The sequence below is a fragment of the Eptatretus burgeri genome, chromosome 13 (genome assembly GCF_056783735.1).
Source record: "Eptatretus burgeri isolate ZD-2024b chromosome 13, Ebu_testis_v1, whole genome shotgun sequence".
Classification (NCBI taxonomy): domain Eukaryota; kingdom Metazoa; phylum Chordata; class Myxini; order Myxiniformes; family Myxinidae; genus Eptatretus; species Eptatretus burgeri.
Window position 1 is genome coordinate 46,807,221 of NC_140973.1, and position 19,126 is coordinate 46,826,346.

The 19,126-nt window shown below is 44.9% G+C and overlaps 1 protein-coding gene across 6 annotated transcripts in view; it reads left to right on the forward strand.

Annotated features, from left to right (window-relative positions):
• The window catches only part of LOC147014406 (mitogen-activated protein kinase kinase kinase kinase 3-like), a 187,297-nt gene that overhangs the window by 97,535 nt on the left and 70,636 nt on the right, over positions 1-19,126 (forward strand). For all 6 annotated transcript variants that reach the window (XM_085852329.1, XM_085852325.1, XM_085852326.1 and 3 more), the window contains one exon: positions 6,124-6,182. In XM_085852329.1, coding sequence (XP_085708455.1) covers positions 6,124-6,182 — 59 coding nt within the window. The remainder of the gene's footprint in view (positions 1-6,123; positions 6,183-19,126) is intronic.

Genomic DNA, 19,126 nt, shown 5'->3' on the forward strand with positions numbered 1-19,126 from the left:
CTTGCTTCTGCTTCTAACTGTTCGATCTGCACAGTGTGGTTCCTTAAAATTTCATTCTCATTCTCTTTCTTTCCTCTCTGAACATCCTCAGCTCGTTTTGTAATCCCGTCTCTTTGTTTTGGCATTTCAGTAACTCAGAAGCTTTTTTTTTCTAATTCCTTTCTCATCTCCACACCTCTTTCACATTCTTCCTTCCTCATTTCATCCATTTTCTTGCTCATCTCCTTAATTTTTTTGTTCAGTTTGCTCTTCTCTTGTACCAACTCATAGGTACTCCCTTCTACTTTCCTCATTTCTCCCTGAAGTTCTTTGAACTGTCTTGACTTTTCCAACAATTCTTCCTTCCTTTGCTCCAGAGATTTCTCTCCTCTTTCTATCTCCTGTTCCAGGCTCTCCCTTATCTGATTGCCTGATCTTACCTCTTCCTTCAGTAGTTCCAATTCCAAATTGTGTTTCCATTTTTCCTCTTCCAGCTTTGTTTTCCATACTTCTTCCAAGTTCTCTCTATCCCGGGAGTTACTAATTCACTCTTCCTCTATTCTTTCGTTCAGTTCGCTCTTCTCATGTTCCAACTCATGGGTACTCCATTCTACTTCCCTCATTTCTCCCTGTAGTTCTTCGAACTGTCTTGACTTCTCCAACAATTCTTCCTTCCTTTGCTCCAGATATTTCTCTCCTCTTTTTATCTCCTGTTCCAGGCTCTCCCTTATCTGATTGCCTGATCTTACCTCTTCCTTCAGTAGTTCCAATTCCCGATCGTGTTCACATTTTTCCTTTTCTAGCTTTTCTTTCCATTCTTCCTCCAAGCTCTTCCTATCCCGAGAATTACTAATTTGCTTCTCCTCTATTCTTTTGTTAAGTTCGCTCTTCTCATGTTCCAACCTTCGGGTAAACCACTCTACTTTATTCTTTTCTTCACATATTTTTTTTTCCCATTCTTCCTCCAAGTTCTTCCTATCCCGAGAATTACTAATTTGCTCCTCCTCTTTTATTTTATTCCGTTCGCTCTTCTCCTGTTCCAACACAATGGTAAGCCACTCTACGTTATTCTTTTCTCCACGTAGTCCCTCGACTGTGTTGGCTCAGTCCTCTTCCAGCTCCTCAATTTGTTCCTGTGCATTGGCCAATCGTTGTGATTCTGTGTGCACATAATCCTCATGAACCCAGTCTGTGTTGGCCAAGTCCTTTTCCAGCCCCCGAATTCGTTCCTCTGCATCGGCAATTCAATTTGCAATTCCTCTATACAGTTATCACCACACCTCCACTGCTCCAAGGCATCCGACAATTGTGTCTGAAGTTCGCCAATGTACGCGTCGTTGCCCTGCCTCGCCTGCCATGCCCCCGTGGTTTGAACCGGTGGGCGGGAGCGCTTCCCCCGCCGTTCCGTGTGGCTCGTTACGCTATTAATAGTAACCCGTTCACGCCTCGTGCCGCGCTAAGGTGCGGCCGCGCCACCATCTTGCGACTCCGAGTTTGTTTGCCGGAAAAGTTCATTGTCAGGCCGCTCCCACTGACTACAATTAGTGGTGGGGTTGTAATAAAAAGGAAACCAGATACATTGCATTGCCGCAATTCCCAACCTTCTGGTACGGGTTCAAACCGCATGGCAATGGCATCCTGGACCATAGATTCTACCATTTCCAAATCTATATTTAATCCACCCTGCGCCCGCTCGCCTTGAGCTGCCATTTTGCGTATTGGAAATAATTTAAAAGCTCGTAATTTGATGGAACCGGAGGGTCGCCTCGCACACCCTTGATCCGGTTCCCGTTAATTTCGTTTGGAGGGGGATGGATTTGTATCCCACAACCTGACAACAGTGTTGTGGTTTCCACCCGTTCGGTGTGCGGGTGACCGCTTTTAACTAATCGCGGCCACGCGCCCACCGGACGGGCAATCCTAGTCGCAGCTTTCGGATCAACGCCGAAATCCAGCTACGGGTGTGTTTTTAATGACACCGTAAATCAGCCAACTCTTCTGTCCGCGCGCGACAGGGTCCGATCGCCGAATTGTTGATTTACCTAAGTATGCGCGCAGACAGAAATGCCGGGCATTTACACCTCACCGGGACCTGGTTGGAAACGAGCCGCGAAAGCAGCTCGCTCCGTTTGCAATTTGCCGAGCGGTGTATTATCGCGAGGCCCCGTTGGACCCGATTATTTTATCGGCTATTTAAAAGCCAGCTATTATTCCGAACGCAGGTATGGCAGTTCAATGCAGGAAGAAGACGCAATGAGCAGGTGACATTCAAACAAGGACATTTATTTATAACACGTATGCAGTCAACGAAGCAATGAATGCAATGGGGGTAAGGGACAGGACACGAGTAAACAAAGACCTACAGCCGTTTGTCTATTTATTATGTACACAATCACTTAACAGTTCTACTTATGGACACGGCACCACAACTTTCATACAAAGAAAACCCCAGGAAAGAAAAGGGCAGAACTGGACCCGTAGGCCTTTAATGTTCGCCGAGCTGTGGAGACCGCAAGAGCTCCGAGAGGCCGTGCTGGTTACCTGCCACCCTCGTGGTGACTCGCTGGGGGACCCTCGACATTTCGCCGTAAACACGGCAGCTCGGTTGTTCCAGGTCCCGCCGTGCGGCCTGGTGGATCGGCCTAGCCAACGACGCCTCGGAGGAATGGACGGGCCTTGCTCTCTTTTACGAGTTGATGCTCTTTTAAAAACCCGCCCGCTACTCAGCGTTGTTCGGACCGTCTCGGGGCCGGCTGGCGACTTCTCTTCGGCTGTGTCCACTGACCCACGGTTCGGCGCCGTACTGCCGGCTTGGCTGCGTTCCGGGCTTCGCTGCGCTCCGATGACCCCGACTGCCCTCCACTGGACTCGAACCTTGACAGACTGCTAGGCGAACCCAGACCGACTCCAGGCAAAACTCCAGGCAAAACCCCAGGCAAAACTACTCACTCGCTTGGCGTTCCAGCGTGCCTTTTTATGGGTTCCATGGGAGGTGAGTTTTATCCCCTATCTTCGACCTGTCACCCCCCGCTGGCTCCACCCCTTTTGGTATTTTGATCCGATCTCGTCACGAAATTCAGAGAGAGCGGATGTGGCAGAGATCATCTCCAACACGCGGACGTTATGGAAATCATCGGCTCCCGTCCCAACGAGGGAGTCCCCGCGTCTGTCGCCGAGACACCGCTCGTTGGGATCCGCCGTAGCTGGCGAAAAGATGGCGGCGTTTGTGGAGATGAAAGTGAGGCGATGTTGTTTGTTTGTGGAGATTTTGTTGAGGACATGTCGTGGTTGGCGCTGTGGTGGGGATGGTGTGGTTGTTGAGATGCGGTTGTGGTTGTTGAAGTAGTGGTTGTGGTTGTTGAAGTAGTGGTTGTGGTTGTTCAGATGTGGTTGTTCCAAAATAAAAATAGCAAAAGAATAATGGCTGACTCAAAGATCACAGCCCGGTTACACGAATAAAATCCCTTTAGACGTCGGTGGGGAAATCTAATCTGAACACACTTATCAACATAACTGATCTCTGGGAAGCCTGAATGGTGTTCTGTGAATTTCCACAACCGTAACAACATATATATGTGTGTGTATGTGTATATATATATATGTATATATATATATATATATGTATGTGTATATATATATATATATATGTATATATGTATATATATATATATATATATATATATATATATATATATATATATATATATATATATATATATACGTATATATATATATATATATATATATATATATATATATATATATATATGTATATACGTATATATATATATATATATATATATATATATATATATATATATATATTGCTACGGCTGTGGAAATTCGCAAACCACCATTCACGTCCCGTAGGTGAGATATCTCTGTAAGTACATGTGTAGTTAGCCCAAACCCGTTGTATAGAGGGAATGTATGTGATCCATCCGGGCTGCAACGCTTTGAGTTAGCCATTTTTTCTGTTCTATCTTTTATTTCAAACAAACAGCATCTCAACAACCACGCCATTCCCACCACAGCGCCAACCACACTACAACCACGCCACCTCCACCATCTACGCTACCACATCTTCGCCACTCACCATTCAGTAGGTCCTGTGCGGTTACGATCTCCGGGAACAAACAAAAACCAACAACTATGCTCAGGGGTTTTCCTGCCTGTTTCTCCCGTCGAAATTCTCCGCGCTCGGTGTGGAGGAGGGGCGATGCAGGGGTCAAAGGTCATGTAGTGGAGGGGTCTGTTTTTGGGGGAATAATTCCCTGGCTCTGAGCCAAGACTGATGGCCCCGGCCCCCGCGCGGGGTGGAGGGGGAGCGAGAGGTCAAGCCCCCCTTCGAGAGGCTTCTCCAAGAAGCTCGAAGGGAGGCGAGGCCGAAAACGGGGCGGAGTGAAGGGTGGAGCCCCGCACTACAAAAGGCGGACAGGACGGACCTCGAGGGGTGATTGGTCGAGAGTTGTTGGTCGAGAGTGGTTGGTCGAGGGTTGGTCTTCTGGTTCATGCTCGTCTTCTGGTTCGAGTCGCGAGCTTGTTGTTCCTGCCTTGCTTCTTTGATCCGTGCGCGAGCGCGGAAAACAGCGCCGAACAAACCCCGTCCATTTCCCCAAAACCCCGTCCGTACCGTCGAGCGGACCACACGAGCGACACGCGGCACGAGCTCGCGGACCACGCCGGAGGGCTCGGAGTTGCGGTCGCAAAAGGAGGACTCGACGCGATCAGGGAAGTCGCACTTCCATTTTCTTTTGGGGTTTGGTGTAAATGTCTGTGGGTGGCGCCGTCCGTCAAGTAGTATTGTTTTAAGTGTTGCCGTGTGCTCGCGTATTCGGTCGTAGCTCTGCGTTGTTGTTGTTGTTGTTGTTTTAAATTGATATATGTGCATTTCTGATTCTGTTTGGCTGTATATATGTGCTCTGTGTCTGTGTGAATAAAGTGCTTGTGTGAACTTGTTCCCCGTTTCGCTGCGTCCTTCCCTTTGTTGAATCTCCATCTTCCTTCACGTAACGGGTTCGTCGTGGGCTTAATGTGCCCGATAATTAATCGGAACCGTCGAGGCTGACGATAACACCGCTCGGTTATCCCGATAGCACGGAACAGACCGCTTAAGCGGCCCGTGTCCGGAGTCGACCTGCGGCGAGGTGCGATCGCCTGGTTTACCATCCGCGTGGGTAATTAGGTAGGTCGAGTTTGGCGAACAACCCTATCCCACGCGGGTGGCCGATTGGCACGATCGTGGTGAGGCCGAAAGGCCCACCCGTGACTAGCTCCCAGCGTTAGTCCGAGAGGGTCACGACAGAATTGTCCGTCCGGTGGACGACGTGCCGCGATTCGAGTCAAGTGGCCGATCGCACGCCGGCGGGCGCGAATTCGCGACAATATATATATATTTTTTTTTTGGGGGGGGACACCTGCCCGCACACACACAGGTTCTGCCGAACAGGCACGTGAGATGTCTGCCATTATAAAGCTTGCAGTGTTCGAAATCTCTGAGGATGTACCTACGACTCAATAGCTCAGTGGGCTTGTTACCACGTAAGTGATGTACTTGGGTTTGAGTCCTCGGTCAAATATTTTTCACACTTGTCCCGTGCGGGAATTTATTCCTGTTTATTTAATTTCTATGAGGTTTCTCTCCAACACATACACACACACACACACACACACACACACACACACACACACACACACACGCACGCACGCACGCACGCACGCACACACACACACACACACACACACACACACACACACACACACACACACACACACACACACACACACACACACACACACTCTTGCAGGTACGTACGTATGTCGTTGGCCATTGTGTAGCTTGCAATGTTTGTGTGAGAAATTTCTGAAGATATCCCGAACAATCAATGGCTCAGCGGGTTGTCGCCGCATAAGCGATGAGATCTTTGGGTTTGAGACCCGGGTTGAGTCAGAATTTTTTCGCAAGCTCCGTGTGTGTGTGTGTGTGTGTGTGTGTGTGTGTGTGTGTGTGTGTGTGTGTGTGTGTGTGTGTGTGTGTGTGTGTGTGTGTGTGTGTGTGTGTGTGTTATGGAAGTTGTATTTGATAACCCTTCTTGTGATGCATGTTAATCCTTGCTAACCAAGCTTTCTATATCTACCTGGCAGTTCACCAGACGAATTTTGGGCCTCCTCTCAAGAAAGAGACTGCACCGCATAATGACATGGTAAAACGTGTGCATTTTCTTCAAAATAATTTTGCTGGCACAATGGTGACACATGTTTATTCATTACATTTATTTAAAGTTCTGATATGTAGCATGTTTTTTTGTTGTTCTGCAGTGTCTAAGGTTCCTCGAAGAGATTGTACACACATCACTTTCTCATGAACATTAGGAGTTATTCCTGTACCCTAACATTAAGCTGAAACATGTTGATAGATGATAAGCCTGGTGTTGGCGTAGTGGTTAGGGTAACGGTTTGGGATCCAAAAGGTCCTGAGTTCAAGCCCCGTTGGCCACTTGAATTAATACACACCAGGAGGTTGACTCAGCCTGTCATCCTTTCGAGGTCGGCGAAGTGAGTACCAGTGTACTGGGCCCGGTGTATGCCCCGGTTAGAATAGGTGTACCATATCCCTGTGTTGTAAGAGGCGACCAGGGTTGCATCAGGAACGGCATCCGGTGTAAAAACTAAGCCAAATCACTATGCGGATCATACGAATGATCCGTTGTGGCGACCCCTAATGGGAGCAGCCGAAAGAAGAAGAAGAAGAAGAAGAAGTAGAAGATGTTGATAGATGATGGACAGATAAACAGAATATGTGATTTTGAACCTGGGTTCCCTGTATCATGAGTTAAGTGTATATATGGAAATACCAAAAAGGTCAATCCAAGGTGGGTTATACCAAATTATGATGACTTATTGAAACCCATTAATTGGCTGTCTTTTTTTTTTTTCTGCTCGGAAATTATGACTATGTACTAACTCGAGTGAAGTCGATGGCGCGCCTTCGCAGATCCCCATGCTCCCGACCGAAAGAGAAGTTGAAAGATGGCAAAAAGTTCCACCAGGATCAATGACCCAATGTCAAATTTTGAGTTAAAAAAAAAAACCATCTGTTTTGACCCTTGAGACCCTCAGTCCCAACCCCCTTGAGCATGATGAAGCTGGGGTCAAATCCAAGCATCCCCTGATGTTGATTGCATATACAGTTTCATAATTTTTTTTTTTCTAAAATGTGCCTAATTCATTTATTAACCTCCCTCCGCCATCGAAGATGGACGGAGGTTACTGTTTTCACCCGTCTGTTATCTTGCCAAAACGAAGTTTTTGCAAGATATGTTAGTCAGCTTGTATGGTTTTTTTTTTTTTGTCTGTTATCACGTATCGATCACTCTGCAGAGCACAGTTGTCAATGGAAATTTTTGTAACTTCGCATATCAGAGTCCTATAGAGGTCCCTTTCAGCACATAAAATTTTCAAGGTAAAGGTCAAAGTCACTTTGTCGCAAATCAGGGGAGTCGACGAAACCCTTATTTTTTGAGTAATTTTGATCGGATCGTCTTCAAACTTCATGGGAATATAGTTCATGGTCTGGCGCTCAGCTGATTAATTTTTGGTGGCGATCGGCCTTGACCTTCATGGTTTGCGCTGGAGGTCGAAAGTTTTTGACCCCAAGGTCAAATTTTGAAATCTTAGATACCATATCGAGTAATACCTCATATGAAAGCGCTTGATAAGTGCTTTCCAGATCTGTCAAAAGTTTGACGCGATGACGTCATTTGATGACGTCATGACGAAAAAAACGTATTTTTCATGAAAATTTTATTTCCTCAGTTCTCATCAAAATCTCTCTATTTCATGTACAACGGTCCTGGAGAGATATCATTAACCGTACGAAAATATAAAGGTCAAGGTCACAAAAAGGTCAAGCATCAAGGTCGACGAAACCCTTATTTTTTGAGTAACTTTAATCGAATAAATAAATCACTCATGTTCACATTTTGGCAAGATACTGGTCACCCTGGGGGTGATATTGGTTTTTTATTTGTTTGTTTGTTTGTTTGTTTGTGAACAGTATTATGGAAAAACTCCTGGACGGATTTTGACGAAACTTGGTGGGGGGATTGGGTATGGTCCAAGGATCATGCCATTAGATTTTGGACCTGGTCTAAAGTCTAATATGGCCGCTATGGTGGGCATTTTGAAAAAATTTTTTTTTTTTTTTTTTTTGCATTTCTACATGTTTGAAGTGATTTCTAACCCCCAAAAAAATTTGTTGGAGGAAAAAAAAAAAACAGAAATTTTGCAACTTTTCTTCCAAAAATATTTCGATTTTATTTTTTGGGCATTTCTACATGCGCATCGATCTAGTTTAGTTTAATTCAATCGTGGTTCAGTAGAGTCTGATCCGTTTTGACCTACAATGAATCGGATATCAGGTTCACTTAAGTGACCCAGCAGTATTGACGGCGGAGGTTTTGCACTCTACCGAGTGCTCCCCCTCTAGTTGGAACTGTATTTGACTTTTTGGCCCCAGGGCCACAGAGGACAGTGCTAAAAATGATACTGCTCTCGCACCTTTTTTCTGTGTGGTGATCATAACAACCAAGTTTGGTGAATTTCTACACAACCGTTTCAGAGGAGATAGTGGGACAGATGGATGGACAGGTGGAGCCTATTACAATATCCCCGTTTTTTGAAAAAAGCGTGGGGATAATGATGTGTGAGGACATGTTTCAATATTGATCTTCATCTCCACAAGCATCCACTCGCAGGCCCGTGCTCTGCCTCTCTCTTGTTGACGAGTCATGCCAAAAGATCCTTGTTTTATGATTAGCACCACAACATCGATATTGAATCATTGCAAAGTTTGTCTCAAGAACACCACCATCACATGAACTTCTCTGTAATTACCCCACATGTGTGAAGCAAAAGGCTTTGGTTAAGCATTTGGTTCACTTTGTCTGTCTATCGTTCTGTCTACAGACGTCCGTCTATGATCGCGGAATTACTTGATTTCAATTGAATGTTATATTTTAAACACGAGAGCATAAATCAGAACATAAACCGGTACACAAACCTGCAGTTTAGAGGTACATTGGCTCTGAATGTGGCACGTTGTATGAAATTTCATCCAGAGCAAGCATGTGCAAAGAGGGGTAAGATAATTGTTTGTTTGTTTGTCTGTCTGGCAGTCAAACAAAATGGAAAATAATTCTAAACTGTCACCTTACCCTTTTTAGGGATGTTATGAAGGATGCAAACAATAGGCATGAAGAACTAACTTAACATGTTAAATAAGGTAGTGTAAAAGGTGGTGCATTAATGGGGATATACCGCTGTAATTTTTTTTCAATGATTATTATTATTTTTACAGCCATTAAAACCTTTATTTTATTTCAATTCATATTTATACTTCAACACGAGAACACAAACCACCTTGTTGTCGCTTCCAAAAACCTCCAGTTTAGCAGTACTTGGACAAAATATTATGCCATCTCGACCAATCAAATGTGCCGCTCACGATCTTAGCATTTGGTAATATCGAGATTTAGACAAAATTGCGGCCTGTCGGAAATATAGATCGTGCTTGGAAATGCAAGGCAAGCGTTTAAAAAAAAAAACCCTTCCCATGATCTTTTTTTTGAAGACTGTGTGGGGTAAGGTGTTCTATTAACTCTCTAGTTGAGTTTGTTTTTGTTTTTTAATCTTCCTGCCATGTTGGATCTGTCTACCAAAACATCTCATTGCACAAACAGCCATTATCTATCACTCATGATTTTCACATGCAAGCAAGTTCCTTATTGTTGTTTTTTTTGATGATATCCATCAAGATGTGTGACTCACAAAAACGTATGGTTGTAGATTTCGATGCCAAGATGTGATTTCACTGTTTGTTGGTTTTCCCGCTGTCACTCTCCAACGATATATATTTTTTTCTTTGAGTGATTTTTGTCTGTTTTTGTGTGGCCATAATAGAGTAATCTTTGGTCTCATTTGGCATATATACTGATCTGTTGTCCTTCAGTTGTTCATACAAGTTTTGTAGGCCATGTGTTAGGTACCTTAATGATACTTGCATTGAGCATACTACCCTGCTAATGGAGACACGGAGATTAGTTCTGGCGTTAAGAGGTCTTGGACCATTTCTTAGCCAAACAGCCTCATCTCTGACCAATTTGGATTCTGTCCCAGTCAAAACTTTGGACATGGTGCTCCTCTTCTCTTGGCAATGATTGGAAGCCTGCAGTCTCAATCAAGAGGTAGGACCATATCCTTGGACATATATTGGGTGTTTGACACAGTCTGGCATTCTGCTTTGCTCACCAAGCTCTCTGCCTATGACATTCAAGGCCGCCTTCATTCCCAGATTTCTGACTGGAGCGGAGGCTGGAGTTCTCCAGAGCAATGTTTTTGGCCCAGTCTCATTCCTCATCTATACAAATGACCTCTGATGCTCTGTAAAACCCTCTTCTTTTTTCAGACAAGACTACATTGTATTAAACCAAATCCCACTGCTCAGGAGACTGCAACTTCCATTGTTCTCTGCTCATCTGGAATTAATTAGACGCCGGCTTAATTTGTGGAACATATCCTTCAATCTTGAAAAATCTCACTGTCTCACCCTGTCGCTTCAGAAAAATTGTCAAACAAATCCACTTGCAGTATATATTTCTCAGGTTAACCACTAGAAAAGGTTCAGTCACTTGAACTTCTAGGTCTCACAATTGGCTATGACCTCTCCTGGGCCAACCACATAGCAAAGATGGCTTCCAAAACCAGCTATAGACTGGGCATCCTCCATTGATACAACTCTTTCCTTGGAAAATAAGAGCTATTTGCAGTCTTCAAAACCTTTTGATGGAGTGGAGTACTGGTTACTGCTCTCCTCAGAGAGTCACTGCTCGGAAAGCACCCCAGCATCACATCTGCAGCAATGCCAACCCTCCCGATTTCATCGGGAGGCTTCCGAAAATTCACCCAAACTCCCGCCCTTACGATCACTATCCTTATCCTCCCGAAATTTTGATATTTTTGCACTGTTCACTAATCAGAATGTACTAGTATGAGAATTGAATGAAAAGCATCGTCTGCTACGTATAGCATGTGGTAACTCCATAACGTTCGCTGCTACCAAATTGTACGTAAAAAAATGCAAATTCAAATGAGGAGCAGCGAAATATTGGGTCTGGATCTCGCTTATGCGATCATGCACTGAGATTTAGTGCATGCGGTATGTGTGCAATACAGTGCATGCGGTATGTATGCACAGTGTATATGCATGCGATACGCTCACTGCATGCAGCTGGGCCCCGTACCAGCCTGGCGGTCGCGACCACCGTGCGGTGTTTAATTTAACAGCCGCTAGAGTTCTACGAGTCGCGCTGCAGCTGTGGAACATCGACTTCGAAGTTACCGATGCTTCAAGCCCTCGATGTTGATTACGAAATGGCAGAAAAGAAGCTTACGAAGACCAAGAAATGGTCTCAGAAGTACAAGACCGAATACAGTCTCCAATACCCGTGTATTCGAAAGTCTGAAAGAGGAATTCATCATGCGTATTGTACAGTATGCGGCGTTGATATTTCAGTTGAGCACGGAGGTCGTGATGATATTCGGAAGCACGTTGGAAGCAAACGGCACACAGACATTGCAAAGGAGAGATCTTCGAGCACGAGTACCGGTACACTTCTGAATTATTTCACCAAACAAGGGACAAGCGAGGAAGAGGATGTTACCCGAGCGGAACTTCTCTTTAGTGGATTTATTGTGGAACATAACTTGCCCATATCAGTCTCAGATCATGCTGGACCTCTATTTCAAAAGATGTTTCCAGATTCAAAAGTTGCTTCAAAGTATGGATGTGCAAGAACAAAAACTTGCAAGATGTGCAAGATGTGCAAGAACAAAAAAAAAAAAAAAAAAAAAAAACAAGAACAAAAAGCAAGAAAAAAAAAAAAAAAAAAAAAAGAAAAAAAAAAAAAAAGAACAAGAACAAAGAAGAAAAAAAGAACACTGGTCAACAATTTTTTACTTTCTGAATGTTGTCTAGATTTCTACAAGTGAATTAGGGTATTCTGGCACTGCTGAATCAGGAAATGGCATCCGTTTCTCTCCATCAGGTCAGGTTTTTGTGCTAAGTTGATTTGAAAAAAATCAGATCTTGTGACAAAATCAATTACATTTTTGTGGCATTATCAGCTGATTTTTGTCAACACATATCATCCTAAACATGTTTTTAAGAAAAAAAATGTTTTGCCAACATTTATTGATTACATGATAGAAACATCGATTACTGTCATCTGAATGGTGGGCATTGATAAAGGTAAGTACAAGTAAATTGCATGTTGCGTCACCACTGTTCAAACTTCAGGGCTTGAACTTCCGTTTCTTCGAACTCCTGGAATGTTCAGCGGCAGGGAGGTCTCTCTTCAGATTCCAACAGTAGTCAGCCATCATGACTGCGTCCCAGCGACCCTGATACCTGGTCTCCATCTCCTTCATGTCCTGATGGAATCTCTCCCCCTGCTCGTCACTCATTGAACCCAGGTTCTCAGGAAACCGGTTCATATGTGAAAATAGGTAGTGCATCTTGATGCTCATGTTGCAGTCCAGGTTTCTGAAAGCAGTCAGCATGTTGTTGACAAGTTCTGCGTAGTTTCTGGCCTTATTGTTGCCAAGAACGTTCTTCACTACCAAAACAAATGTATTCCACGCTTCCAGTTCCACTTCATTCATTGAGTTTTTGAACTCTGGATCTCTGATGAGCTGACGGATCTGAGAACCATCAAAGATGCCAGCTTTCAACTTCTCCATGGTCAATCCTGGAAAAGCCTGGCACAAGTAAGTGAAGCAGTCACCATCTTTGTCCAGAGCCTTGGTGAACTGCTTGATTAAGCCGAGCTTGATGTGCAGCGGTGGGAAGAGTATTCTGTCTCTGTCCACCAGAGGGTCGTTGATGACGTTCCTTTCTTTGCATGGCACCAATTCCTCCCGCACAGGCCAGTCCTTCTTCGTGTAATGCTGAGCACGGTCCCTACTATCCCACATGCACAGAAAACATGGGTACTTGGTGAAGCCAGACTGTTGTCCCAACAAAAAGTTCACCATCTACAGGTCAACACAAATAAACCACTTATGCTGATCATAACCAATTTTCTCCAGCACGTACTTCACCGCTTCATACTTCTCCTTCAGTGTAGTCGAGTGAGCGATGGGTACAGAGGCAAACTGGTTGCCGTTGTGCAGCAGAACACATTTCAGTGATCGCTTGCTGCTGTCAATGAACAGTCTCCAATCTTTGGGTTCGTACTGTGGCACTCCAAGCTTGAGCAGAAGCGCATGTCATAAATTGGCGCATGTAGGTATTGTACATTCTTCAGAGTTCGTTATTTCAAGAAATACAACTTTTTTGTATCACATTATTACAAAATCTGCCCCATTAACTTTAGTTTTGATCCACGAACTTTATGCTTTGCCTCACCAATTTTTGGAAGATTTTGAGGTTTTATGACTTCAAACTGATCCCTTTTCGACATAATCACCTAGAACTATCGTACCTGAATACTTCTTGTCATTAAAATAATTATTTCCAATCAAAACAATTATTTGACATGACATTTTACCCCCACCAACTTCTTCTAAAATGCTCCACACATGCGTACATGTGAACAAATATGTAAAAAACGACATGTGGCCATATCTCAAAAACTTGACCTGATTGAACAAAACTAATGTGAGTTTTGGATTCAGCGCATCAGATTCGTCCTAAATCAGCTTAAAAAATGCAGACAACAAATTTGTTGTTGACCAGTGTAATTGGTGAGTTGTCAAATGTTACTGCTTCATCTATTGCCGATATTGCTAGACTAGCTCCATTTAGCCTAGCTACAGACGGTAGCAATGACAGTGGTGAGGCCCAGCTATATCCTGTCCTGATTTCGTACTATGACAACAGTGCTGGGATTGTGAAGCAAGGTTTGCTAAGTTTGCCTGCGTGCAAACAAGATTCCACTGGAGAAAACATTTTCAAACTGCTTGATCATGAGTTCAGTGACAGGAAAATTCCGTGGGGAAATTGTGTTTCCTTTTGTGCTGATAATGCCTCTGTCATGGTGGGCAAGCACAAAGGAGTCGCTGCTTATATCCACAAACAAAATCCAGAGTGCTACATCATGGGATGCCCTTGCCATATGATGCACAATACGGCCAAGAAGGCGGCTCAGGCCTTACCCATTGAATTAGATGACTTTCTCATCGATATTTACTACTACTTGGACAAAAGTAGTAAACGCGTCAAAGGAGTGAAAGCACTGCAAGAACTCTGTGATGCCCTGACACACAAGATTCTGAAGCATGTCGCAACAAGGTGGCTGTCCCTTGGTCAGTGCCTAGACAGGCTGATTGAACAGTGGGAGCCACTTCGCCTCTTCTTCAAAGAAGAAGTCCGAAGAAAAATGCAACCAACTGTAGCCAAGACTCTAACAACGAGCAAGAAGGACGGCACTGTATCTACTGCCAGTACTGGCACTGCAGGATCAAGCACTAGTGGAGCAGCATTCACCACGACCACTGCAGTATCTGCTGCGAAGAAGACAGCAGGGACAGCACCAAAACCAATGCTGAGAGCAGGTAGCATCACCGGCCCTTCATCACGTTCATCTACAAAGCAGATCCCTTCAGAGTCGAGAAAGACTGTGATAGTCCCATCTACAGGCAAAGAAGGACCCAAGTTAAGTTCTGCTTTTGCCAAATCACTTGATAGAAGCTCAGCAAAACCTTCGAATCAGAGGTCTTCTTCCTTGGCTGCACCTACCTCAAGCTCTCTCCTCAAACGTAAAATTGGATCTGGTACTACGAGTCTGACCTCTTCTGCTGGCAGTAAACGCAAGTGTGATCGCCCTGCGGCTAAGTGTACTACGAGTTCTATAACTAAAAGCGCATCTTCCTCAAACACTGTGCAGGAATCTAGAGAAAAACGTGTCAACAGGATGTTCTTGTCTCCACAAACAAAACTCTATTGTTTCTTCCTTCGATATGCTAACAAGCTTTTTGAGAAGGGGAATCTTCTGCTCCAAAGAGACGAACCCTGTATTCATCTCCTGCACGGAGAATTGAATGGTCTTCTGAAAGATATCTTCGTACGGTTTTTGAAACCATCGGTGTCATCGGTTCCTCTGGTAAATGTACCCTTCTCTGACAGAAATCATCAGAAGAATGATGAGGACCTCATGATTGGGAACGATGCCAAACTGTATATAAGGGAACAAAGGAGTCTCAAGAAATCCACCTTCACTCTGAGTGAGTCAGACATCCAAGGTTTCTTCAGTGCAGTTCGCTCATATTATGTGAAAGCCTGCAATTACATCTTCAAAACCTGGCTGCTAGATGATGAATTAGCCAAGCATGCTCAGGTGCTGGATGTTAAGCTACACCAAGAAGTGGGGTTTGACTGTGTGGAGTTTTTCATCAAGAAATTCCCCTGTCTGTTCAGTGGCGGTGATAGTGACATAGACAGTCTTGAGAGTGAATTCGCTCACTACCAGGCAGACGCCTCCATAGCTACAATTGCTACTGAGACAGTGAGAGTGGATGAGCAGTGGCATCGGATTTCACAGCTTACAGATCCCTGCACTGGTGCCAAGAAGTATCCTAATTTGAGCAAAGTGATGAAGGGAATCTTGGTCATTCCTCATTCGAACGCATCATGTGAGCGGGCACTCAGTCTTGTACGGAAGAATCATACTGAATTTCGTCCCAATTTGAGTGTCAAAACCCTGGAAGCTCTCTTAATTGAAAAACTACCTCATAGCACCCCTTGCTACCAGAGAGAATACAGCAAAGACATAATCAGAAGGGCTAAAAGAGCCACACAGCTGTCACTCAGCAAAGCTGCCATGGAAAAAGCAAGCAGCAGTAGTACCAGCCAGTAAGGTAAGAAAAATATTGCTTCTTTTGTGCTTTTTGTTAATCTTTCATTGTCCCCTAACTTACTAATATTAACATACATGTAACATTAAAAAGTGCACAATTTTCCCCTTTTTTTGTTCAAAAAGTGGGAATTCTTAACATGTTAAATGCTCCAAAATAGGGCTCAGAGGGCACTAGAGAGCGTCTAGAACCCCAGAGCTTCCAGGGCCCTAAGGTGGGCCATGGACCCCGCCGCAAGGGTCGAGCGCTCCGCGCTCGAGATGTGCGCTTCGCGCACATAATTTGGTGTCGGTTGAAAATCCTCCCTAATTCTGATTTCCAAAAGTTGGCATCTCTGCATCTGTGTCTCCTGGAATCCATGGAATATAAAGCTCTCAACATTATTGGAATCTCCTATGGCGAGCCCAGGCACAAAGTCTGTTGCGTTCACATCACAGGCAGATCGGTGGTCTCTTGAGTCCTTCGACCCGACACTCCCCAGAAACTCCAGGATGCATGCGTTTTTCCAGTAACTTCCTCCTGGTTCAACTTCCAAAATTCAGCCTGACCGCACACCTCAACTCCTTTGTTCCTCGCTTCTCCCATCTTATGGATTGACCTGCCTGAGCCATTCTATCCCACTTTTCCCTCCAGGGCTTCAAGCAGGTAGTGCACAGTCACCTCATTGCATGCCCCATCCTGACCCCTGACCTTTATTACTCCCATTAACACTTCATACCCAGGCAAAAATGCTACAGTTAGAAATATAGTATGAGAGTAGTACTCTCATATACAACAGTAGTCTGCAGAGAATTACTACAGGAAAGGAATGTTATTTTTGCCTGGGTTACCCAACCCTTTTAATTGATGTTTTCAGTATTTCATCTCCTCCTCTTTCTCTTTTCCTTTCCTGGTCGTTTCGCTTTTCTTGCTGGTTGTGCCCAATTGTTGCCCTGCTTACCCCACTGTCAATGCAACCTGGTTCGTCCATGAGCGAGCTGTTGTAGAGAAAAAAGGCATAAAAGTGCAGAGCTGAAATTTTTCCTCCATTTTTCTCCATATATCCTCTGTAGCACACCCCAGCATCATGTCAGTCCATATTCTCTTTTCCACCCAAAGCTAAATACTGGAAAGGCTCATCCTAAATATTATCTCCTCTTTTATTCCTCTAGAGTCTAACCCCATCACCATGGCTTTCGTCCATTATACACAACAACCAATCAAGTATACTGGGCACTAAACACCCACCCATGGAGCACACATAAATTGATCCCCAAATCTGATTGTGTTCATCTTTCATGCATCCACTGTGGACACCACCCTCAGCTTTTGCAGTATAAACATACACTTGACGAAACCTGCAACCTCTGCCAGGCCGGCCCACACACAATATAACATATTGTTACGTCTGAGGGGAGGGGTATGCATTCAAAGGGTAATTAGGATGTTTAATTAGGTATGCCATGCTGTTCGAGTTGTACCAGGATCTCGATCAAATAAGTAGAAATTCAGTGGTGATAAGTTGTCTAGTAAATGTCCATTTCTTTAAGGGGGAAATGATAATTATCACGTAATTAGATAGGGAGACGGATTAGGGTAAGTGTGTACGCGTATCCCCTTTTAGTATTCCCTGTAGGCTTGCCATGACATAACAGGACAGTGCTGCGGATGGCTCCGCCCCTTGATCATAATTGGCAGAAGGCGATGGCAGAGTGCCAATAAAAGGGCTCGATTGGAAGTGACGAGAACTCGAGTATAAAAAGGTTCTGTTCGGGAGAAGAAAGGGGAGTGATAAAAAGAAAGCGTCTGGTCGAGGCTGTTGGTCTCTGAGCGCGCTCTCTCGTTGCGCTGGTTCGTTCCTCGATTCGTCGTGTCTCGTGGCCTTGCTGTGCCTCCTGCTTCACCTCGGTTGGCTCTCGAGTTCTGCTGGCTCGGAGTAGGGACCGAACGGCGGGCGGACCTGCTTCCCTCTCCTGATCGCATCTTGGTGCCAGAACTGGCTCCCTGGCGGCTGTGAGCGGACTTGGGCCTACACCAGGAGGTCGACACCACCAGGAACAGCACCATGGTGGCTGGTTGGAGCTCACAGGCCAGAAACCGCGGTTGTGCGCGGAAGGGCTGACGGAACCTCGGCACCACCGTGTCTCCTGCCCCTGACGAGCGCAACTCCAGCTCGTCCGGCACCAATCCAGTGACTGTTACGTCGACACGACGGGCAAGCCTGACGACTAGCTACGTGTGTGTGTGTGTGTGTGTGTGTGTGTGTGTGTGTGTGTGTGTGTGTGTGTGTGTGTGTGTGTGTGTGTGTGTGTGTGTGTGTGTGTGTGTACCTGGCGCCTTAGATGGTTTGAGATTTGTATATCCATTGGAATTGTTTGTGTTTTCCCCACGCCCGAACCCACACCACCTCCCGTCGAATCGCCCTGGATCCCTCCTCTTGCCGAGTCTTATTATCGTTCTGGTTAGAGAAATAAACATTATTAACTCAGTGAAAAGTGACTCGTGCCACCTTCCTCGTCCTGTTTGCTGGAGAGCAATTGAAACCGCCATCTTTGGGTTATAAAAAATAAACCGCCTCCATCGTTTTGGCTCATTCTACGTTGGCGGGACTGTTCAAGTCCTGTGAACGTCACAATATTATGGAACACTGCACAGTCCTGGCTCCACAAAGGCAAGAGCACAACATCCTAGATATGAGGGATCTCTGGGTCGCTCCCTGTAGATTGATCGGCAATGTCCATGCCGCAGGCCTGTTTTGAGCAGAACTGCCGAGGGCTAATCGACAATAGCAACTACTCATCTCTCAAACTTAACGCAATACATTCTGGACTTCTTCAACAAAAAACAACCCCCTCTGAGAATTGTTCCAATCCCAAATCCATTGGGACCATACTCTGCAGAGGGTAGGTGCTGTCTACGCAGTCTATTGGGTTATTTGGCACAATCCTGGATGGGTCTCCACTCCGACGCAAGATACCCGAATGGCTCAATCATTCCAGCAAGCTGACACTCATTTTGCCGACCTCAGAAGGATGACAGGCCAAGTTAAACCCACCTGATATTAATCAGCAGCCAAGTGGGATTTCAATTCAGGACCCTTGGATCCCAAGCCCGCTACCCTAACCGTTAAGCAACGCCAGGCATGAGAACTGTAATCAAGGCAAAATACATGAATAAAGTTTTGGACACCATACTCTGCCATCTTCTCATTGAAAAAAAATCCTCAACACCAACATGCATACCAACAATAAGAAGT